The following is a 23,475-nucleotide window of genomic DNA, read 5'->3' on the forward strand; positions in this document are numbered from 1 at the left end:
CGTACAGCCAATGGATGTCACCGCTCGCTTTGAACCACCCTCCACCTATCCCGCCTACGCAATTGCGTGTGGGCGTTGTCAGCAAACTGAGAGCTGGGCGTGGACGGTGGCCCCACGGGGACAAGCGCCGCAGGCTCTCCCAGACAGCACCATCAGCCATAAAATGTAAACTATAGGGACGGGAGTTCTGAGGCTGCGCATAGCGCTATGACGTTTAAAAAAAAAAGGAGTGAATAAGTGATGAGGATGAATCTTCCCCCAATAGGCTTGTTTAAACCTGGAATGGCACACCTGGCGTGAGCAACACTGAGTGAGACCCCAAGAAAGCAGGAAACACGCGTCGCTTGAGGAGTAGCCTTTTGGCTGTGACGCTGGAAAGGTAGCCGGGGCAGAGGAAGGTGTAGGGAAAGGTTTGCAGAACCTAGAATGTGTGTATGTGCTGATCAGGCTGACCCGGAACTCAAGGAGATCCGCCTCCCTCCTATGGGATTAAAGTTGTGCGCCATCACGCCCGGCCACAATAGGCTTTTCTTTTATGTTCTTTTTCTTTCTTTCTTTCTTTCTTTCTTTCTTTCTTTCTTTCTTTCTTTCTTTCTTTCTTTCTTTCTTTCTTTCTTCCTTTCTTTCTCTTTCTCTTTTTCTTTTGGTTTTGGGAGACCGGGTTTCTCGGTAGCTTTGGAGCCTGTTCTGGAACTAGCTCTTTTAAACCAGGCTGGCCTAGAACTCACTGAGATCCGCCTGCCCCTGCCTCCCAAGTGCTGGGATTAAAGGCGCGCGCCCGGCCCAGTAGACTTTTCTTAAAGCTCATTCTTTACACCAGAAATGATTGAATTGTGCTGTTCAATTAGGGATACCTGTTAAATTGATAATAACCCAGCTTCTAGTCACACTTTGTACCAGAGACTTTTGGTTATTACACAACACTTCGATAACTTTATAACATTTTGTTACTGTTAGCATGGTAGGCTTCTTCCCAAATCTCTTTTTTATAATGAACTTTTATTTTAGAATAAATTTGGGTTTACAGGGGGGAAAGTTGCAAAGATAATACAGGAGTTAGGCATAGAATGCCCAGTTTCCCCTATTGCTATCACCTCGGATTCACCTTGGTTTGTTTGTTAAAAAGTAAGAAACTGACTGACGTTGCTTTAATACTCTGAACTAAGCCGCAAACTTTAGACTTCGATACGTTTCTCATTTAATGTTTTCTGTGTGCCAGTGTGTAACCCAGAGCATCATGTTGCATTTATTTTGCTTTTCCCTGTCCTGTCAGAGCTGAGGTTTCTGGATTTATGACACCCATTTTCTTGAAGATGCAACTGAGGTTCAACGAGTCAACTGACTTACCCACATTCAGCAGTGCATCCAACCGCTGTGTGGGGGCGTTTCAGGGTCTGTCACCTGGTGCTTGTGCACCCGACTGCCACTGTTTGTAACACCCAACCTAAGGATCCTGCTCTACTGGCTTCCCTTAGAGAACTGCTGGTCTTCCAGAGAGTTCTACTTAGCAGGTCACTTCTCTTCCTTTTGTGGACTTTTTGTCTCCAGCATTTAACTAAGCCAAATGTTGCCTGGACAGAGGGCTCTTCACACACATCTTCAGTTGCTTGTCTCTTTCTGGAAGCCGTTCCTCAAAGGATCACAGTTGCCATTCTTTCACAGATAAGTAGGTGTTTGTTTGTTTGTTTGTTTATTTTCACACAACTGGGGATTCACAGCCTCTGGGCAGCATATTTTGAGCACCTCTTCTCTGGGCTTCTAGAACAGCACCAGACAGCACCCCAATTTAACGTCACAGTAAGTAAGTACTGGGCAGGGGAGTAGCACATTGTGTTTGGAAATCATTACAATTTTAACCACTTTATGAGTTTTGTCTCTGGATTTTTGTTTCTTCGTATGTTCACTTCAGTTGCTTATTTTTAAACTGAGTTGTCTTTTTATGAATTATTTGTCATATGTGCTTATCTTTTCATTTTACAAAAGAGAACTACATAGGCATTATTCCCATACAATAAATTTCCCTTTTTCCTCTGCCGTATTTGTTGGTTTGTTTGTAGCTTTTAGCTCATTGACTGCCTTATCTTTTCTTGTCTAGATTTATATCTTCACATTTCCTCTTCTACATCACCTTAGCAGCACTACATACAAATATTCTACTTTCTCTTTGAATACTTCTTCCCCTTTACTGGCACACACTTAGGTTTTCTGACATCTTGTGCTGGATTTGAACTGCTAGGAAGTGAGTTGATGCCACACCGTTCCTAAACCCACTAGGCCTTCACATTCCACATGCCTGGAAGCTCGACTTTGTTGTTCCTGTGGATTCATGCATGTTTAGATCTAATGCTACATTTATTCTCTTCCTGGGTCTGCCTCTTCCTTTGTCAGGACAACCAGAGCAGTGCTGAACCTAGACAAGAGGAGAGTTGCCTTTCAACCGTCAGGGAAGGGGTTATCTCTCTAGCTCAGTCAGGACTTCTCCCAGGAGGGGAGAAAAAAAGAAGGTCCTAGCTACTTGTAAAATAGTCTTCCCTTTTATTTCAAATCAACCCTCTTCCAAGTTAGTGCCATGAGTTGAGATTGCTGGAATATGGCAGGAGCAGAGACATCCTTACTCCTGCCTCCCCTAGTCCCTCCAAGAACAATACCAGCAGCCAGCCAGAGGTGAGGGACACCTGGCTGTGGGTCAGCCCCCTTCCCAGAGAGCCCAGATCCCTGCTCTGCCATCTCAGCAGTCCCTTGTGCTAAAGACAAATGGGAATGGGGGAATGTTGGGGCCAGAGCAGAATGTCATCCTATGTGAGGTGTCCATGGCCAGCAGTGTTAGTGGTCAGAGCCCAGTCAGGGTCAGGTTAGTGGGGCCTTCTCCAGCAGCCAGGAAAGGAGCTAGACAGAGGGAGAGATGAGGAGCTGACATAGGCAGGAGACACTCCCATGGACACCCACCCAGCCTCAGAGTGCCATAAGTCAAGGCCCAGCAGATCACCAAGGTGTCATTAAAGCTTACCTAACAGGAAATGCCACTCCAGGCTGGAGGGGAGGCTCAGATGGAAGACTGCCACTGCACAAAGCGCTTGGATTCCTAGCACCATAATGGGGAGAAGACATACAATGAGAATCTGTCACATACTGGGGGGCCCTCCCTCAGACCTAGGATCCCAGACCTCAGCGCCCCTCCCTCAGGTTCAAGACTCATCTCTCCTCCCACATTATCCCAGGCCCATCCCTTCCTCAGACCCAGGATCCCAGCCCCAGTCCTTCTCCCTCAGACCCAGGAGTTGACACCCCAGCCTTCCTCCGCAGACCAGGGTCTGTACCTGAGGGTTGAAAGGGTCGTCATCATCTGTGTCATCGTAGTCATCACTGGAGTGTGATGTGGGGAGTGGCAGAGAAGCAGGATGGGAACCCATCAGGAGGCTGCCCCATCCCCACCAGTGGCCCTGGGTGCTGCCTCCTGTCCCCTCCCTGGGGACCCTGCCCTCTCTCCCCTGCTGACCTGGGCGGGAAGAGGGCCCAGGCACGGGGCAGGCTGCAAAGGGTGGTGGCCAGGGCCCCCGCAGACAGGAGAGAGAAGAGCATCAGGAACAGCAGGCCCTCCAGGGCATCTTCACACAGGCCTCGGAGTGCCGAGCCATAGTCCTGAGGCAGAGGGTAAGCCTTAGAGCGTGCACACACGTACTCTGTACACAGGTCCAACCATCCACCTGCCTGGCTGAGTGGTATTGCATGAGTCACCGAGACTCTGTGCCCAAGAGTAGTCTCCTGTCAGAGAGCTTGTTCTGAACATGGAAAGCCATCCATATGTTCACCTTGTGCCTTTGGCTGAGCTGCAGCCCACCAGTCCGTTCCTGTCTTTATCTCATGCCTCTGCCCCACATGCAAAGTGGTCCACCATCTCCACTCAGCGCCCAGAGAACTGCTCTCGCAGGATCGCAGGTGGAAGAGCCTCTACACTGCTGCCTCCCACCAGCCTCTCCTTGTTCCAACCACATGTACTGACAGATGAGGACGCTGGCACCTTTTCCTGTAGCTGTGAAATTCATGTTGCCACACATTGTCAGGTGCCCCTTGGGTCCCACAAATCGCTGGCTTACGTAACAACTTAGGATTGGAAATGGCACAGTAGACAGAAAAGACAGAAAAGCTGCCCTGGAGGACAGCAGAACCACTGTGACCTCAATGCCCAGTGGCACAGCCAACGTGCTGGTTCATTCTGTAGAAATGGACTAAGCTGCCTTTGCTCAGCACTGGCAACCTTCAGTACATGGGGACCAAGGTAGCTTGTGAGCTGGTAGGACAGTAAGATGTTAGGACAGTGCCAGCAGAGGCCATTTGAGAAGGGCACAAGGAGCCAGGCAGATGGTTAGTTCCAGACAGAGGCAGGTAGCTGGGGGACATGGAGGACAAGGGTAGAATCACCAAGACTGAGGCCACAAGGCGGCTTTTGCTAGGGCTGTCTATACAGGCTCTGCTAGGTCAGTGCTAGGAGCCCTGGCTTTAATCCATATGCAGGGGGATTCACGCAAGGGCTTTTCGAGGAAGACTCTGATCTGATTGTGTTTGAAAGGATTACTAGCTGTCTCTGGATAGATGGAATGAGCAGATGGGCATGCAAGAGGCTGTGGTCTTGGCAGGAGGGGAGGGACCAGGGTCTGCAGCTGCAGTGGCTGTGTGAGCAGCAGATGCAGGGGGAAGTGAGGACAGCGAGCTGGAAGGGCAGTCCTGACTTCCTGGTGCAAGTGCTGGGGTGAGGGAAGAGGCTCCTACTGTTGAGTAAGTGAAGTGTGTGGGGAGGAGCCCATCAGGATACTAACCAGTTAGGCTTGCATCAGGCGTACACATACTGTGCCAATAGCCCCATACAATGCTGCCTTTGACGCTGTGGAAAGAAGCTAAGCCCAGAGTGGGCAATCTGCTTTTACAGAGACACACAGCCTAGAAGGTACAGAGCTGAATCTGGAACCAAGTCTCTTAGGTTCCAGAGACACCTCCCCCTTGCCTCTCATTTACACAGGGTCTCTCCCTATAGGCTTAGCTGGCCTGGGACTCACTTTGTAGACCAGGCTGGTCTAAAATTCCCAGAGTTCCACTTGTCTTTGCATCTGCCTCTGGAAGGGCTGGGATGAAATGTGTGCACCACCACACCCAGTCCGTTCTTTCTCAGCCTAGTGTCTCTTGTCCCTATTTTATTTATGTGTATATTTGTGTCTACACGTGTTTGTGTGTGTGTACATGTGGAAGGGTTGTTGTTGTATGCCTGTGCATGTGGGGTGGGAACAAAGGTTAAAGTCCAAATACATTTTGGGTTTTGTTTTATTTATCCAGACAGTTTCTCGGTATAGCCCTGGTTGTCCTAAAACTCATTCTTTTTTTTTTTTTTTTTTTTTTTTTNNNNTTTTTTTTTTTTTTTGGCTTTTTCGAGACAGGGTTTCTCTGTAGCCTTTTGGTTCCTGTCCTGGGACTAGCTCTTGTAGACCAGGCTGGCCTCGAACTCACAGAGATCCGCCTGCCTCTGCCTCCCCAGTGCTGGGATTAAAGGTGTATCAAGTCACTGTCAGCAATGTTTTATTTGTTTTTTAAGTAGGCTTTCTCTCTGGGACCTGGTGTGCACTAACTGGGCTAGGCTGGGTGGCCAGCAGGTCCCGATATCCACCTGTCTCTGCCCCCTCGGTGCTGAGCACCATATGCCCTCCTTTTTACATAGTTTCTGGGGATCAAAGGCAGGTCCTCATGACTGTGTGGTGAGTACTTTATAGATGGAGCAAAGTCCTCAGTCCTGTCCCTAATTTTAACATGTGGTGGAAAAGGTCTAAATGGAGAATCAGGGCCCAGGGTCACATGATATCTCAATAGTTGGCACAGACTCTGACCCCCTTATCTCTCCCTTCATAGTCATCTTGGAACCAGAATTAAAGCTCAGCATCTGAATGAGACATAAAAGAGGATTGGGGCCCAGCTTGCCATTGTATAAAAAAAAGCAAGGACCCCTACCTGGCCCTTCTCAGATACCTATTCAGTGACCCTTCACTGACTTTTTGGTACCTGCCCTCTGAGGCAGGATACCACATTAATCTCAGACTTTGGATATCCAGCAATAGGGAATTGGGGCAAGGACCTCCAGGTGTTGCTTAGGTCTCCCTGTAGAGAGGAGTTTGTTTGCTGAGTCTGTATCCTAATCCTAAGGTAGACCAGATGACCAGAGGTGGTGAAGAAGCATATGTTCTCCAGATCTGATCTGCAGTGAGCCCTTGGATGGCAGATGGGTAAAAATGTTTCAAAATCAGAAGGGGACAGACTGGCCATGCTTAGCAGTTCACACCAGAAGCAGCTCTGTGTCCTTCCATGACGTCCTTGCCTTCTGGGAAAATCACTCAACTGCCTTCTCCCAGCCTCCGGGTTTGCAGAAGATGTAATAATATTCCCTGCTGGGTCTGGAAAATATTGTCAGCTACTGGGGAGGCTGGGACCAGAAGATTAGGAGTCCAAGGTCTATCTGGGTAACTTAATGAGACTCTGCCTCAAAATACAAAATACTTTTTAAAAAGTATTTAAGGCGTGGTGGTGCACGCCTTTAATCCCAGCACTCGGGAGGCAGAAGCAGGCAGATCTCTGTGAGTTCGAGGACAGCCTGGTCTACAGAGCAAGTTCCAGGATAGGAACCAAAAGCTACGGAGAAACCCTGTCTCGAAAATAAAAATAAAAAGACTGGAGGTTGCAGACAGAGCTCAGTTGGTAGAGCGCTTCCTTAAAATACATGAAGCCTTGGATTCTATACCCAGTACTTCATACAGGTGTGCCATCACACACCTGTAATCTCAGCATTCAGGAAGAAGGTAAGCACAAAAAGATCAGAACTCAGGGTCACCCTCAGGTATGCAGCTAGTTGGAAACAAGCCTGGGCTACATGAAACCCTAAACACGCACACATACATACACAATGTGTGCGCACGCGTGCGCGCGCACACACACATATACACACCAATGGTAGTGTGCTCATCTAATAGGCTAGAGTATCAGAATTCAATCCCCCGGTACTATAAAAGAAAAAAGTCATCCTGGCCTGTTTATTGGGGTCAGTGGCCAGTGACCCCATAGAGTCAGGATCAAGGCAAAAGCAACTCTTGATGTTGTAAGGGTGAGAGTCTTTGTGATGCTCATAATTGTTCTCCCAAAGGTATAAAGGTGGGGAAGCTGAGACTCAGAGATGCTGGACTGCTCTTGAGGCCACACAGCTCACAGCTGAGCCTACAGTGGGCTTGAACAGACTGCTGCCCTTCCCCCCCCCCTTCACATCTAGAGATCCGTGATCTCTAGCATTCAATCCAGGGAATTAGGAGCCTTCTCAGGCTCTCATTCCAGGGCTTAAGAGGCTGAACAGCTTTCAAGAAGTAGGGGAGAAGGTAGAAGCTGAAAACCTCGGGAGGAGGGGAGAGAGAGAAGCAGAGGGGAGGGAGACAGAGGGACAGAGGGGAAGAGAGAGGAGAGGAAGGAGAGAGGAAAAGACAGAAGGCAGGCAAGCAAGCACACAGAGCGCACCTTGTGCAGACTGCGGCAGTGCAACAGTGCCACCAACTGGTGGAAGCTTCCCTCTGTCACATTCAGCGTCTCCTCCAAAGATAACAAGGGCTTCTGTTGTGGGAGGGAACAGTTACACAGTCATGCTACCCAGCAATGTCCTGCCCTCAACTCATGAGCCCCACTTCCCAGAGGGACCAGACAGTCCCTTTTACATAGGTTCAACAGCACTCTAGATCCTCCCTCGCCTCCACTTCATCCCCAGCTCCAAGAGACCAGTCTACTTCTGTCGCCTCTGGAGGCTCTGGCCCAGAGAGCTGCTTAGCTCTATTGCCCTGTCCCTTTCCATAGGCTCTGCACACAACATGAAATCATGCCTACTTAGAGAAGAGTCAGCTCCACAAGTCTATCTGACCCAATCAACCTGCCCCTTCACATGAGATGGGCCAGCATCCCACAGGTTCACCAGGCTCAGCTCCCCCCTCCCCCACCCACTGGTGCAGTCCATTGACCTAACCTGTGCTGCAGGGAACTGAGGGACAGCTTCCCGCTCCAGGCCCTGAAGCTGGGAGTGGATGCTGGCTAGAGCTCGCTGGGACAGAGTCAGTCTCTGCAGGGGGAGAAGAGAGAGAAGGACTCAGGTCAGGGTATCCACCATGCCATCGGTCCACTAGAATACACAACTCAGGACCTTAGCCCCCTCCACCTCCCAAAAGGGCAGCCCAGCATATGCCCTTGGGGCTCCACATTAGTTTCTTTGCCCATAGTCCTAACCTGTTGGAAGGGGTTGGAGACCGCCTGGTTGCACAGGAAATAATAGTTGAGGATGTCTGAAGTGGAGGGAGAGAAAGGAGCAGGCTATGAGCCTGGGCCTAGACTCTCCCTGGGCAAATCTGGAGGGCCATAGCCCAGCGGACATTCCCCAGTTTGGAACTTTCTTGGGGTCTCAAAGACCTGCTAGTCACTCTCCTATCCTTTCCTTCTCCTCCCCCCATTCTCCCTTCTCTTTCCCCCGCCTCTTCCTCTCCCTTCATCGCTTCCTTTCCTTCCCTCCCCTCACTCCCCAGTTCTGTTCCCTCTCCCCTTTCCTTCCATTTCCTTCCCTCCTTCTCTTCTTCCTGCCTGTTTTGTTGTTCAGTTTGTTGCTCTTGTTTTGAGACAGAGTCATGTAGCACAAACCAGCCTTGAACTTGCTATGTAACTGAGGATCATCTTGAGCTTCTGATCTTTCTTCCTTCACATCATGAGAGCTAGGATTATAGGTGGGCAATATCACACCACCTACTTCCATCCCTTCTACTTCACCTGCACCTGGAATTCAACTGACCTAATTATGCTTCCTTGTTCTCCCATAATCAATCAAATTCTCCTATCACCGAGGCCCATGGCCCACTCCACCACCCCCACAACTCACATTTTGATCCTGCTTTTTACCATCCTGCCAGGATTGCTAGATGATTCTACACTCTACACCTACAATGGACTGGGCACTAGGGGGGTGGCAGGGAGTGCCGAGGACCACAAGGATTTATGGGAGTCACCTGAGCTGAGCCCTGTCTCCTCCTCGGTCAGGTTCAGCACGTAGGTGTCTGGATTGGAACAGAAGTCACTGAGGCCCTGATGAAGGAAATAGGAAGGGATCAGACCAGAAATGTCCAATTTCTTATTTTCATAGAACTCAAAGGTCCAGGCTCCAACCCTGATCCCTCAGATCCAGGGGTCTAGACCCTAGCTCTCCTCAGACTGAGGAGTCTAGTCTAGGCCCCAGCTTCTGCCCTCTCAGGACCCAGCAAATAAGTTTGAAACCTCAGAACTGTGATCATATCCACCAAGCCTTAGGATCAATGGCAATAATTAGGTCACACCCACCCCAGGATTCAAAACACCCCAATCCAGAGTCCCATACTTACCACAGCTGTGGCAGCCTCTAGGCCCATAGAACCCCAGCTCAGGACAAGCACCAGGAGACTCATGGCGGTCATCCTAGAGGGGGAGGTGATTGGACACAGATCTCTTAATCAGCCTTGCCTCTTTCTATACCCCACATCCAATCACAGCCCTCCCCAGTACCCACCAACCTCCATAGCCTAGAGGATTAGCGTCAGAGGCATGGGAGTAAAGGGTGGGGTAAGGCCCAGATTGACGTCAAATAGAACATCTGTTCAGTTGGCAAAGGAGAGGGGAAGGTCTTGGCTTGCAGGTCAGCAGCCACTATCCCAGCTGTTCCTGGACCCTAGCAGGCAGCTGTCCACCCATCAGCTGAATTCACTGGGATTTCATTGCACAGGGTCCTGGAGGTTCTAAGCTAGTTTCAGGCCCATCTACAGCCTATTTTATTTAGCTATCCTCTCTCCACTCCCTCCACTTTCAGGATGTAAGGTGTGGAGAGTGTTTCAGAGTTAATTTCTGAAACTCAGAGCTTGGTTTATTTAAGTCTTGACCTATGTCCAGGGTTGTGAGGGGTAGAATAATTCTGGGTCCTGGGGTAGTAGGAGAGGTTAAAAGCTGTGGTAAACAGGAAGACCTGGCCCCCAGTCATATACTTGTTCAGCACAGTGTGTTCTATGAGTCTCCAAACCTTGATGAGAGCCTAGATGCAGTAGTTGGACTTATCTCCCAGGGAGAGTCCACAGACAGTGGGCCACAAGGGAGGAGGAAGATAAACTCTTCCAGTGATGGGCAGGCTGGACTTGAGCCCCACCACAGTACTTCTTGCTGTGTGGTCCTGACCTAGTCACATGGGCTTCAAACACCTCCCACTATTAAACAGGGGTATGATGGAGGAGGGTCATACTTTCATTGGTTAATAAAGAAACTGCTTGTCCTGATAGGTCAGAACATAGGTGGGTGGAGTAGACAGACCAGAATTCTGGGAGAAAGAAAGCTGAGTCAAGCAGATGTGATGGAGCCAGCCGCCAGGTCAGACATGCTGAATCTTTCCCAGTAAGCCACCACCTCGTGGTGCTACACAGATTATTAGAAATGGGTTAAGCAAGATATGAAAATTAGCCGACAAGAGGCTAGAATTAACAGGCTAGGCAGTATTTAAATGAATACAGTTTCCGTGTAGTTATTTTGGGTATGAAGCTAGTCGTGTGGGGAGCTGGGCGGGATGAAAAGCAGGCCTGCCCACTGCTCCTTCTACAAATGGTGCCCAGACGTGGATAACTGAATCCACAGAAAGCCTGAGAAAGCTTGGGAAAGAATAAAGCATGTTTTCTTGGTAGCAGCAATTTCTCAGGTCTGCTCTGCTTGCTACAGGCAAGCAAGCGCTCTCATCTAAGAGAGGCTTCCTGACTCAGCTTTAGCTGCAAAACCCTGTAGCTCTTTTAAGAGGTCCTTCCACGAAATACTTAGTGTTGATGAAAAGCTGAACACATGCTTTTTGGTTTTCATCCGTAGCAGGAAAAAGCTGTGCGGTTTTAAAATGCTGGCATTCTGGACCGTACTGCCAGTGCAAACTCTGACTCTATCAGGCAGGCAATCCAACTGAGTGTGGTCTGTGAGCAGAATGCTGCAGCTTGCTTGCTGGAAGGGACTTTGAAACACTGTAGAGTTGTGGCAATGAACACGGGTCTGGCTGGTACCTCAGCCACAAGGCTGGAATCTCAGAAAGCTAAGGATGGGCTGGATCCAGCCGGCAAAGCCACAGCTTTAATCCTACCCATATTGCTCAGTAATTTAAAGGCTCATGTGGTCAGAAAAAGAGAGAGAAATACAGTAAAGAGAGATTCAAAAACAAAGAAAACCTCTAAATGATTTATAGTGTGTTAAGAATATATGCAGGCTAAAAGTTCTTAAAGTAAAAAACAAAAAGAAAGAAAGAGAGTAGTTGGGTGTGGTGGTACACAGCTTTAATCCCAATACTTGGGAGGCAGAGATAGATTGATTTCTGTGACTTCAAGGTGTGGCAGGACACACCTTTAATCCCAGTACTGAGGAGACAGAGACAGATGGATCTCTGAGAGTTCAAGGACAGCCTGGTCTACAGAGTTATTCCAGGACAAAGATATACAGAGAACCTGTCTCAAAAAGTAAAGGTAAAAATGAAAGAAATAGAGGTTAAAACAAAGCTGCACAAAGATGGAAAATACACAGAGAATCTTGATACTGTATGCTATTATGCTCTCTATGAATTGTTTGAATGCTGAGGAAGGAGTAATAGCTGCTAAAAGATATTTGTTTATAAATGCTGCTGAACCAATCCAACATAGATATTTTGAAAATACCTTGACTTCAAAATTTGGATCTAAGGTTATGATGCTTCGGAAAAGTTCTCCTTTTGTTTTCACAGAGGATGAGATCCTGTGGATTGCTACTATTCCAATATGGTATGATAAACCACACCCTCCTGAAAGGTTGCTGTGAACACCTTCCAGAAAATTACTTCAGTCAATGCTGACTGAGATGAATCTGGCACACAGGTTACACCATGAAAGATCTGATTAACAGTGCCCCCATTCAGCAGGAAGCAGTTTGGAGAGAAATAACTACTACGCCCATATTCCCAAATACTGTTTATAAATGTTCTTTTACATTTAAAGGGGGATATGATAGAGATATGAATAATTTGCATTGGTATGGATTTGACTTTATTGATATAAATTTAAGGTCAATCTTGTTATATGTATAAGTATTTCTGACCTTGACTAACGTATTGTGATTGTGTAATGTATATAGGTTGTTAATGGATAGTCATTAATAATAATCAAGCTTATAGTCATGTTAGTTAGATTTTCTAGTTATGCATATATATATATATATGTATATATATATATTTCAGATAGGCATTCTTCATATCTTTCAAAGACTACAGAATATGGCATTTAATGTTTTAATAACTTAGAGCTTTTCATGACAATGAGACACGTCTGCTCCTGGCAGCACCAGCTACTTCAAGAAAAGGATGGGCATCAAAGAGGCTCCTTATGGAGTTTGATAGCCATTTGGGCAAGAAACTGCTCTTGCCTGGACTGTTGCATAAACTGGACACAGAGAACCTGCAGAGAGAGGACTGCTAAACTTGCCTAAAAGTGAGATGATCTTTTGGGGTTCCTGATTCATGAAAGAGTCTGTGATACATTTTGCAGGACACAGCAGATAGTGACTGAACTGCCTTTGAAATTTCCTGCTTCATGAAAATGTCTCTGGATACTATGGGCCTGTAGGCCAAAGATGAATGCCCCAACGGTACAGAGGAACTTTGGGTGACTGTCAAGGCAGCAAGATATCGCTGTGATTTCTAGAGTTTTGTAAGTTGCTTACTTCTCATTTACTTAGGTAATACTATATCCTTCTGGAGTCTTTGATGGAGTTGAAGAATAGATAGTTATAGTTGTTTTCCTTTGTTATGATAAAGGATAAAATAGATATAAATATTGTAACTGTAATTCTTGCTTGATAACTGTTTTGTTAATGTAATTTTACTATGTTAAAATGAAAGCCTTCTTTTTTTGTTTAAACAGAAAAAGGGGAAATGATGGAGGAGGGTCATAGTTTCATTGGTTAATAAAGAAACTGCTTAGCCTGATAGGTCAGAACATAGGTGGGTGGAGTAGACAGACCAGAATTCTGGGAGAAAGAAAGCTGAGTCAAGCAGATGTGATGGAGCCAGCCGCCAGGTCAGACATGCTGAATCTTTCCCAATAAGCCACCATCTCGTGGTGCTACACAGATTATTAGAAATGGGTTAAGCAAGATATAAAAATTAGCCGACAAGAGACTAGAATTAACGGGCCAGGCAGTATTTAAATGAATACAGTTTCTGTGTAGTTATTTCGAGTATGAAGCTAGTCGTGCGGGAGCTGGGTGGGACGAAAAGCAGGCCTGCCCGCTGCTCCTTCTGCAGAGGTCAATGCCTACATCCCTGGGTAACTGAGTGTAAAAGTCCCATGAAGTCCTAAGAATGATATCTGGTACACAGTGAACTATTCAATAAGTGCATGGGTCCTATGTGTCCCCACATTACCATAAGTCCCTCACCTGCCAAACAGAGGACCTGGTGGCACTTCCTCCATGGGTTTGTTGTGGTGACCAAGGGAGAAAGTATCTGTGCCATGTCAGCGATCACCTGATCATCCCCCCCCCCCTTTATAGAAAACACAGCCTTTGTCTTTCCTAAGACTTTAGCAATGCTGCATGCTGGAAACCCGCCTGGTTTTCTCCCCTGTGCAATATACTCCACTCACACAACCACCAGCCACTTGCTCTGCTTCGCCAGGCCCAAGAGGGTGAAGAGGCAAACCAGCAGCACCAAGAGCAGCAGGAGGACGTAGGCCAGCCACCTGTAGGAAGAAGGGAGAAGGAAGTGGGCCTCTGGAGGCCAGCAGGACCTCAGATTCACGCTAACCCAACCCGACCCTGCAACCTCCCTGCTGCCCAGCAAAGTTCATTGGTGAAACGGTGCATGGGCTAACAAGACTCTGGAGCACCTGAAACCTACCCTGAACAGATCACACAGAAGTTCTGTGTTTGTGGACAAATGCATTGGCCTCTCTAAATAAATCCCTGAGCCAGTACTGTAGGTTGTCAGTCACCCAGGAACTTAGTGCACACTTCAGAGGTCTGATGTCTAGGTCTCAATTACGCAATTAGCCATGTAACCTATTTGCCTCAGTTTCCCTACCAGGAACATGAGTGGCATATCAGGGTCAAATTCAAAATCCGTTGCCAGGTGAATAAATGGACACATGGAACAGTCCTAGGAGAATGGGCTTGTGGGTGAAGTTCATGTTAGCTAAATCATCATCCCGGGAGCTGTGAATGCCACACAATATGTAAGTAAGTAAGTAATGCATCAGGACTGTAGAGGAAGCCACATGGGGGCCCAAACTCGGCACTTGGCATACTGTGAGTGCTCCACAAAGAGATTCATTCTCAGCAGTCACCATGTAATTGTGCTTTGCACTCCCTGAGACCTTGTCCCTGGCCATACCTCCGCACTCACCTCCATGGCCCCAATGTATTTATTGAGGGCCTGTCTTTTACCAGACACTTTTCCAGAGCATCTGCCAAGCATCATTGTCACAGTCCCCTCTACCTCTTCGACCAGGCTGACACAGAACCTGTGGCCCTTGGACCTAGACCTGCCTGTCTCCCACTGCCTCATCTTCAGCATCATCCGCTGCTGGGATTGTTTCAGCCCCAGTGTGATTGTACCAAGCAGCATGGCCTCCTGCTTGGGAACAGAAGACTAGGGAGCGTCAGCTAAACGCAAGAAGAAATGAAATAACTGTGTGGATATAAAGCCAGGTCTTGCTGGCTGTTGAGATGGATGGTTGACTCAGAGGGCTTCACAGCTTGCCCTTTCCTCCCCAGTGTCACCTTTTAGTATGGCCCTTCTAAACACTTTCACATAAACTGCCCTGCCTGTCCCCAGACAAGCCCCTTCCTATTTTACATGCTCCAAAGCTCTCATTCACCCACCTTACAGAAAACCTGCTTTCTAAAAATATTTATTTTATATTTTATTATTATATTTATATTTATTACCTACATATATGTACATCTACCAAATGCATGCCTGGTGTCTGCAGAGGTCAGAAAGAGTGTTGGATCCCATGGAATTGGAGTTACAGATAGTTGTGAGCTACCATGAGGGCTGGGAACTGAACCTGGGTCTTCTATACAAGCAGCAAGTGCCCTTAAGCCACTAATACATCTCTCTAGTTCCTCTCTTCTTACTCCATTTGATGCTTTGGTGAACACAGAGCCTCACACATGCTAAGTAGGCAACTCTACCGGAGTCAAGTTCCCCAGCCCCTCAGTAGTAGAGTCTAAATAAGTCTCTACCAGAGCCACAAACCCAGCCCATCACTGGGGAATTCTAGGCAGGCGCTCTACCACTGAGCCACATCCCATCACTGGGAGATTCCAGGCAGGTGCTCTACCACTGAGTCATACCCGCAGTCCCTCACTAGGGGATTCTAGGCAGAAGTTTTACCTCTAAGTCACACTTTCAGTCCCTCAGCAGTCAGTTCTAGGCAAACATTCTTCCATTATCCAGATCCTCAGCCTTCTTTTTCCTCTTTGAGACAATGCTTCACTGAGTTATTCAGACTGACCTTGAAATTACTCAGTAGAACAAGCAGGCCTTGAGTTTTCAACCTTTTTACCTCAGCCTCCAGAGTAGTTGAGATTACAGGCCTATACCACCAAATCTGGCTTTGTAAGCCTGTTTTATACTGATCTCCCTGCTAAAGAATCTTTTCTGGGTGGAATTTCCTGTGTCATCCCCTCTGCTTGGCATATCTGTACTTTACTGGCACTGTTCTATCTGTCATAACATAGTCTTTGTTACACTCGAAGTTATTAACTCTCCACAAGGCATTTTGAGCTACGCACAACAGGACTGACTTTAAGGTGGGAAAACCAAGGACAAAGAAACTTGTGTAAGTGTGCACAAATACAGAGTGGTCTCCTGAAGATAAGGTTCCTAACCACATGTGTCGTCTCTCACCAGATGCTAAGTAGTTGCAGTGAACAGTTGCCTCCCAAATAATCTGGTAGGTAGGTTTGCTACTGGGTTAGTCCAAAAGAAAGCTGAATTGTGATTGATTTGCTGAACGAATGAGTCAAGTAATAGCCGAGTGAGCGAAAGAATGAGAGAGGAGACTGTGGAGGGGGTATGTAAACATGAGGATGGGCCCCCAATCTCTGGATCCAACCTCACAGCTCAGTTTGTCAGCTGGTCTGTGTTCACAACTGGGCAATTCTCCACAGTGGGGCTGGCCTGGGGGATGCTGACCAGCATCATCCCTGCTTCCACCAGGTGACAGTAGCTTTGCTTCCCCAGTGGGGCAAATAAAACTGTCTCCAGATACTGTCCCACATCACCCCAGGGACTAGTGTGAGACTACAATGCTAAAAAAAAAAAAAAACAACAAAAAAAAAAAACAAAAAAAAAAACACAGAAAGGCCCTTTTCCCACCTGTACTCCTCCACAAAAGTCACATCTTCAGCCACCTGCACTGGGCTGAGGGACACTCCTTGCCAGAAGGCCAGTCCTTGTAGGTGCTGAGCCACGGCCTCAGCCTGCCTCCTGGCTCCCCGGGTGGCAGCCACCAGCTCCACACGTTCTGATAGTACTTCCTCCAGGGTGGTCAGCTCAGTCCTCACAGCCTCACCCAGCCTCTCCACTGTTTCCAGCACCTGGGGAGATGACATGGTCTCAGGTCTGGGACCGCCCTTTCCAAAGCCTAGGGTTGGGGCTGAGGAATGGGGTCTCGGGGGTGAAGCAGGGATGAGGAGTATCAGTTGCCTGAGATCTGGAGTTCTGGGGCATCTGGAGACGGGGAATAAGGTGAGTCAAGGTGGGGCTCCCAGGTCCTCTAGTTTAGTCAGGAGCTTGAGTCCAAGGTAAAGATTCTAACCCCAGCACTGAAATTAAGTCAAAATGGAAGGATGAGTCTTAAGTCAGAAGTCTGCATCAGTCCTTTTAAGTCTGGGATCTCAAATCTGATTCCTTGGCTCTAAAGTAGGCACTGAAGTATAACACCTGCATCTCAGTCCCAAGCTTATATCCTGGGGTATAAGATCTCACAGTGGTGGTGGTGGGGGGTCCCTGAGCTTGTATTTGGTCCAAGGATAGGATCTGTAGTCTTAGATCTGGCCTGAAGACAGGGACCAGTAGTGTACTTGGTGTTTTATCTCTAGCTTGGTTATAAACGGAAGTGCAGGCCTGGGCCTGGATAAGAGTCTTCAGCCTGAGTCTGAATCTTCTAGATCCAGCTCCAGGTTGCAGGGTTTGGGTGGAACATATGGTTTAATGTCAGCAGGTCTGAGTTTACAGTTCTGATCTAGGGATTAGGTTTCTGGTCTGGGATCTGCTTTGATCTTGGCTTCTTTTGTTCCTCAGTGGGGGACCACATTCCCATGTGGAGATCAATTGAGGTATGAGTTTGCAGTCTGGCTCTTTGCTGCCCCTCTCACCAAGTCATCAATGGTGCTGAGTGTGTGGTTGGCATGCAGCAGAGCTGAGCTGAGCTGGGACACCCCATCGCTGGTCTCGCTGTTGCCATAGAAACCAATGCCAATGCCTGCACTGAGAGAAGAAGGAAGAAGAAATACCAAACAGTCTCAGAATCTGGAGGGCAGGATCATGCCTCCACACTTACCAGTCCTCCCCTTTGCTTCATTTGCCTATCCAATCTCTGCATCCACCCTATTGGTTCATCCTCCGTGGGAAAAGGAACAGCCCAAGGTTGGCCTCCACCAGTTGCCAGGGTAACCCGAAGACCTCACTCCCCCAAGCTGGAAAGACGTCATTGTGATGCTAATGGTGGGTGGAGTGGTGGAAAAGAAGGAGCCCCCAGATTTAACTCGCACCTCCCCAGAATGGAACCCTGGTTTTGCCTATCCCCGGTTAAAAGGTTACCAACTCCTAATTATGATCAGCTCACGACCAGTTCCTCCATCCTTTGTCAAAACACCCGAGAATTCACAGCCTTGTCTTAGGAGTCATTAGGCTCCAACCCCTGTCTCTTCCTAGCCCTTCCTGGTCTTCTTTGCCCCTGCCTCCTACAGGTTCCTAGGAGCACAAGGTCGCTAGCCCCAATTCTTTTGTAAAAGACCGCATGCCCGGGAGCTCTCAGCCTTCCCCTATGCTGCCCAGGGATCCAGGCATCTGGCCAGCTGGAAGAGGAGTAAGAGAATGTGGGAGGGAGGGCTGAAGGCCAGGCCAGGAGCTGGGCTCCTGTCCCTGCCCAGCCAACACACAGACTTCCATTGTGGGGCTTGAATATGGGGACCCACTTTTCTCCCTGAGTCTGTGCCTCACACTGGAGGGGGCGAGAGCCTGATGCCCTCACAGTTCCCAGCCCTGGGCTACACAGGCCCCCACCCCATCCCTTGGATGGGAGCCTACTGGCCCTGCCCCATTGTTCAGAACCCTACAAAGCTCCTCTTGTTCCCAGGCTCTGAGGGGGCTGGGGTTGTGACTCTCCCCCACTGGGCCTTTGTCAGCCTCCCTCATCCACCCCCATTCTGGAGAGCCTGATGAGAAAACATCTTGGACAGAGGGTGCCCAGCCCCCATATACTCCCAAACACACACCCTCTTTTTCCTACAATGAGAAGAGTGGACCAGAGCCCAGATTGGAGTGACTACTCCAGGCCACACCCCCAGATGGCTGGAGGGGACACCAGGGCTCCTGCTAACTGTGCATGAGGTCCCCAGCAGGTCCTGAATACTCTCATATGTGACATAAGTCAGCTAACCATGACCTAGGAGGGGCTGGTCTCAGAGCCAGCAATCTTGGTGTCAAGTTCACTGAAGCTCCTGTGGAGTTCCTATTGAGGGTCCTGAGGGGGAAGTGGGAGGAGAGGGTTCTTTTTTCATGAGTCTGAATCTCCACTTGCCTCTTAAACCATATGGGCTTGAAAATTCATTTTCTCTCCCTCCCTAACCGTCCCTCAATCAGAGCCAGGTGTGGCCATCTTGAGCACAGCTCTTAAAAGACTCAGACCCAGCTTGGGTGTGGGCTGAGCAGGTGCTGCTGCTGCCCTGTAAGCCCTGCTGTTTCCTTGACTGAAACTCTGGCTGAAGTCACAGAGTGCCTGGGCTGGCATGTCCCGTGTCTGGCACATGGTAGTTATGTTCAGTTGTAGAATGAATGAGCTCAGTGAATGAATAACTCTTTGTTCAGTGCTGACACGGAGGACACCCCCTAGGACCCAGGTGCTGTGCACTCTCTAGTCTTAGTGTGACTAAGGAGGGTATGGGTAGTATTGCAAAACTCACTTTATGGACACGGAGGTCTAGAGAGACCATCTCACTCCCCTAGGTAGCACAACCACTGAGAACCCCAAACCTATCCCAGGCTTTCAATTCTACTCCCAGGGTGGCTGCTATATCCTCCTTAAGCCTCTAGCCCTCCACTCACCAAGCAGACAGGTACTCTCTGCGCCAACTCAAGGTCCATACCCCAAGGTAACTTAAACAAGACTGAGAGCAAGTGTAGGGAGCTCTATCCCCACTCCCCACCCATCCTGGGACCCCATTACCAGCCCACGAGAAGGGCAGCGATGCAGCTCCAGATAACACAGCCTCCTCCGGGTGGGGGACTCTTGGCCCCAGGGGGTTCTGGGGGCCTGCAGCAGCAGAAGCGGATGAGGTAGACGGCGATGAAGATGAGGCTCAGGCCCAAACCCAGCCCGGCCAAGGCTGCCACCAGCAGCAGAGCCTGAGGAAGAAGTGATGAGAAGCCTCAGAGAGCACTATCATGTCCCAGACAAAAAGCTCTTCCTCAGTTGGGGGGCTCAGCGGCACGAAGCCCAGCCCCTGATGGCACCCAGGTTGTGGAAAAGTTGAGATGCCTATTCTCTCTCATATTAGCAACTGAGGCCCATCCAGAATTTAGGGCTAGGTTGCCGGAGGCAGCATCCAAGTAAGGAGCCCAGGTTTGGGGTTCTGACCCTGCTTGTTCTTCCCAGGGTGTATGGCCTCAAAAGGGGCCTCATCTCTCTGAGTCTAGGCTTCCTCCTCACCGCAATCAGGCAATAGGAGTGCAGCATGTCTCACGAACTTCCAGAGGTTCCCTCTGAACTGTATGGAATGAAGGCGCAGGAAGGCTTCCATTTCCATACTTCAGGGGAGCAGGAGAGACAGCCTTCTTTACCCCCTCCTGCTGCTGAGCTCACACACCCACTGCAGTTGAGTCTGTCACCCCAGGGCTGGGGACGGGGACAGGGTGCTGTGACAGCTTGCATGTGTGTGTTGTGATACATACACACAGGGCTCAGAGATGGAGATAGGGAAGACAGATCAAGCAATAGAGAGGGATAGGCAGACAGAAGAGGCAGGCAAGGAAAGAGACAAAGGCAAAAAGAAAGAGGAATGTAGAGACAAGACATAAAAAATTCCAGAGGGACCTAGCACAAATAGGGAGAGAGGGAAGAGGAAGAGAGACAGACACAGAGAGATGACGAGACACACAGAGAAAGAACTACAGAAAACCGGAGACTGACATGGTAGTATGTAGTGAGACCCAAAGGCAGGAGGGAAGGAAAGGCAGGCAGAAAGGGTGTTCATAGCTGGGAACACCTTGCAGAACATCATATCTCTGAGCTAGGAAAGGCAGTTCACCCCATAACCCCAACACTCTGGAGCTGAGGCAGGAAGGTTGTCACAGTTTCAGGCCAGTCCCAGTTACATAAACTCCAGCCAGCCTGGACTACAGAGTGAGGCCCTGTCTCAAATAAATTATAGAACAGTAGGCTCTTCATGTGATAGGGGCTTCCGGGAGACCTGTGTCACCTGTCTTCTCAGAGGCCCAGAGCTGGACAAAGTTGCCTGGAGCTACACTGCAGGATGTGGGCAGGATGAGATCTGGAATCACAGCCCTGCATTCCCAGGGACTGTTGTTTTTGAACCATAGCATATCTGCCTGTCCTTCACAGCACCTGTGTGAGTGACAAGTGTGAGCAGTGTTTCTGTGGCTGTGAATTTGCCTTCCACCAGGTGAGGGCATATGGGCTGTGAGTATAAGGCGTTTGTGTAGGTCATGCTGCATGTCTGTGTGCAAGGGAACACTTGTGGGCATTGACGTTTTCTGAACACAGCTTCTTCAGTCAGTGAGTGGTGTTGGACTGTGGAGTGTATGTGTGCGTGACTTTGACTGAGTTTTGTGAGTTTGTGTGTGTGTGTGTGTAGTCGGGGGTGTAGACGTGTCACGTGTGGGGTGTTTGTGTGTGCCCATGTGTGTGATGGTGTACATATGAGTGTGCTGTGTATATGTGCCTTGTCATGTGATCCTGAAGGTCCTGTTCCAGAGACCCTTATAGCGTCTTTTTGTGTTCACAGTGGTCATTTTTATGAGGAAGAATGTCCCGGGGATGGGACTGTATGTGCCCTAGCTTTGACTCCGGCTGTTGAAGATCAGGTTGAGTGAACTGTGGTGGTACTGGGGGCCCATGGGGGATTCCTCGTGGCTGAGGCGCTCTCTGGAGCCATAAGCCCCGTGAGTCTGGCTGGGAGTAGGTGGACCCACCGTCTGGAGGCTGTGATTGTGTAAGTGGCTGTGGGCGAGGGGATGGCGGTCCCTGTTTGGAGGGGAGAGGGGGCGGGTGGAGTAGGCAGGGAGGAGCCGCTCAGGCTGTGCCAGCCATGACCCAAATAGCAAGCACACAGCACACGTTCCCCCTTGCTGCTTTTCTGGGAACACCCCCTCCCTCGAAGCTCTCCCAACCCTGTGCCCCTTTCCCAGAAGCCGCAGAGATTCAGATTTGGGGAGAGGGCAGGGCTGACTCCCAGCCCCCCTCCCCAGGCCCCCCCAGCTCAGCCAAGCTTTTCTCATTAATCTCAAAGTCAAGGACTTGCATTAAACTGGGTCAGGGGACATTCACACCCCCCCACCCAGAGCTGCAGCTGGGCCCCTTTCCCTGGAGACCCAGCTTCTGTGAGGTTCCACTACCAGCCTCACCCTCCTGGGACCCAGGCCTCTCTTTACTATCCCCCAAACTAACCTCATCTCCACCCGATCCTCTCTAACGCCCTGACAGCCCCTTCCGTCCTGGGGCAGGCCCAAAACACCCTGAATCCTCATCTCACCTCACCTCATTTCCCAGCCCTGGCCCTAAAATCTCTCTTCCCTATTTGAGGATATCAATCCCCGGTCCCAGACTTCAGCTGCCTTCCCAGACTTCCCGCTCTCTGTCCTTTCTCTTAGGTACCCCCCTTTCTGGGACATATTTACTAGCTGGGATTCTGTAGGGGCGGGGTCCTTCTCATGTAGGACCTCAAGAGCGGACCTTTCCTTAGATGACCCTGAAGACTGGCTTCCAAGGCTGGTCTCGGGAGCCCAAATGCTGGGGCCTCATCTCCGCCCATTTAGGACTCTTGGGGAGGGGTGTCTAGGCTCTTGGCTTTCTCTTATTTAGTAAGAGAGGGGTCTGCATTCCCAGCGCACGTCCGAGGGGGGAACCTCAAGGTATGAGCTCTCTACCTCTAATCATGCTCTTGTACCTCCAAAAGCAGGCTGGGTCCCCGACCCCCAAGATGCAGGAACTGTGACCCAGACTCCTTTTCCCGGGGTACCTTGCCCCTGTTTGCTATCCCACCTGCTGGTACTCTTGGTCGCGGGGCGCAAAACCGCTGGGCACCGGTCGGAGCTGGAAGTCAGCGCGGGGCAGCTGGTGGAGGAGATGCACCCAGGCAGAGGGTCGGTAGCCCGGGGGTGCCCCCATGGCCCCGGGGAGGGGCAGCTGGGCGGACCGGGCCGGGAGCCTCGGTGCTGTGCGGGGCGCGGGCGGAGCGGGGTTTGCGGGGCTCCCGGGAGCAGGAGCCCGGAGGGCGGGGGGTGGAGATTGGGGAGGGGGAGGTGCGGCAGGCGCCTCGGTGCTGCCCCTGGCGGCCACCGGAGGCAATGCGGTGTGAGCAGTGGGCCCAGTTGCTCCGCCCTCTCCCGGGCTCCCACCTGCTGCCTGAGCAGGTGCAGGGTCTTTGCTCAAGTCAGTTGTATCTAGGGGCTGAGCTGTGCTGAGAACAAAATCGGTTAGCCTTCCTTCTTTCCGTACGTGCAAGAAGCAGGATACTGTGATTTCTCTCTGAAGCACACAAGCTCTTTATCCTTATGTAAAACCTTCACCTTGGTGTAAAGGTCGTTAGTATTTGAGCAACATTTTGTAGGTAATACCCAGGCGCGCCAATGAAAATCCCTCACTTTTATTCTAAGAGTGTTCTCTGTTGTAATGAGCGCTTCTGCTTGGATAAAAGTCCCAGCCCCCACCCCCACCACTTTGTCCTAACCTGTATATGGACAGGAACATTCCTGTGTGGACAGATCCTTCTAGGATGTGTTTAAAGACCTGCACATGCTGTAAGGACTAACCAACTTCTTATAAGAGGACAACCCCCCCCACCCGCTTTGTGTAAGGGTTCCTGTTATCCACGTAGGAACTCATCCCATCTGCATGAGGTGGCTTCCCAGGTCTTTGAGACGTCCTTCAGACTGCGTCAGTCTAT

At 49.6% G+C, this 23,475-nt stretch overlaps 1 protein-coding gene across 5 annotated transcripts; it reads right to left on the reverse strand.

Annotated features, from left to right (window-relative positions):
• Positions 1–134: 134 nt before the first annotated feature.
• Ttyh1 (tweety family member 1) lies at positions 135–22,807 on the reverse strand. 5 transcript variants are annotated; one of them, XM_050129807.1, is made up of 14 exons: positions 22,572–22,807; positions 19,518–19,696; positions 17,446–17,557; positions 16,445–16,665; positions 13,704–13,799; positions 9,426–9,498; positions 9,057–9,132; positions 8,290–8,345; positions 8,033–8,125; positions 7,537–7,629; positions 3,497–3,639; positions 3,318–3,363; positions 3,008–3,082; positions 135–1,758 (listed from the first exon to the last, which is right to left on the reverse strand). In XM_050129807.1, the coding sequence occupies exons 1-13, from the start codon at positions 22,695–22,697 to the stop codon at positions 3,044–3,046; spliced, it is 1,353 nt and encodes a 450-aa protein (XP_049985764.1). In that variant the 5' UTR covers positions 22,698–22,807; the 3' UTR covers positions 135–1,758; positions 3,008–3,043. The 5 variants fall into 5 exon arrangements, 3 of the variants coding, with proteins under 3 accessions (XP_049985764.1, XP_049985763.1, XP_049985762.1); XM_050129806.1 differs by having other exon boundaries at positions 135–2,410; XM_050129805.1 differs by having other exon boundaries at positions 135–2,886.
• Between the last annotated feature and the right edge of the window lie 668 nt (positions 22,808–23,475).

This window comes from Alexandromys fortis, unplaced genomic scaffold (assembly GCF_014885135.2).
Source record: "Alexandromys fortis isolate MF-2015 unplaced genomic scaffold, M_Fortis_MF-2015_v1.1 scaffold_282, whole genome shotgun sequence".
Lineage (NCBI taxonomy): Eukaryota > Metazoa > Chordata > Mammalia > Rodentia > Cricetidae > Alexandromys > Alexandromys fortis.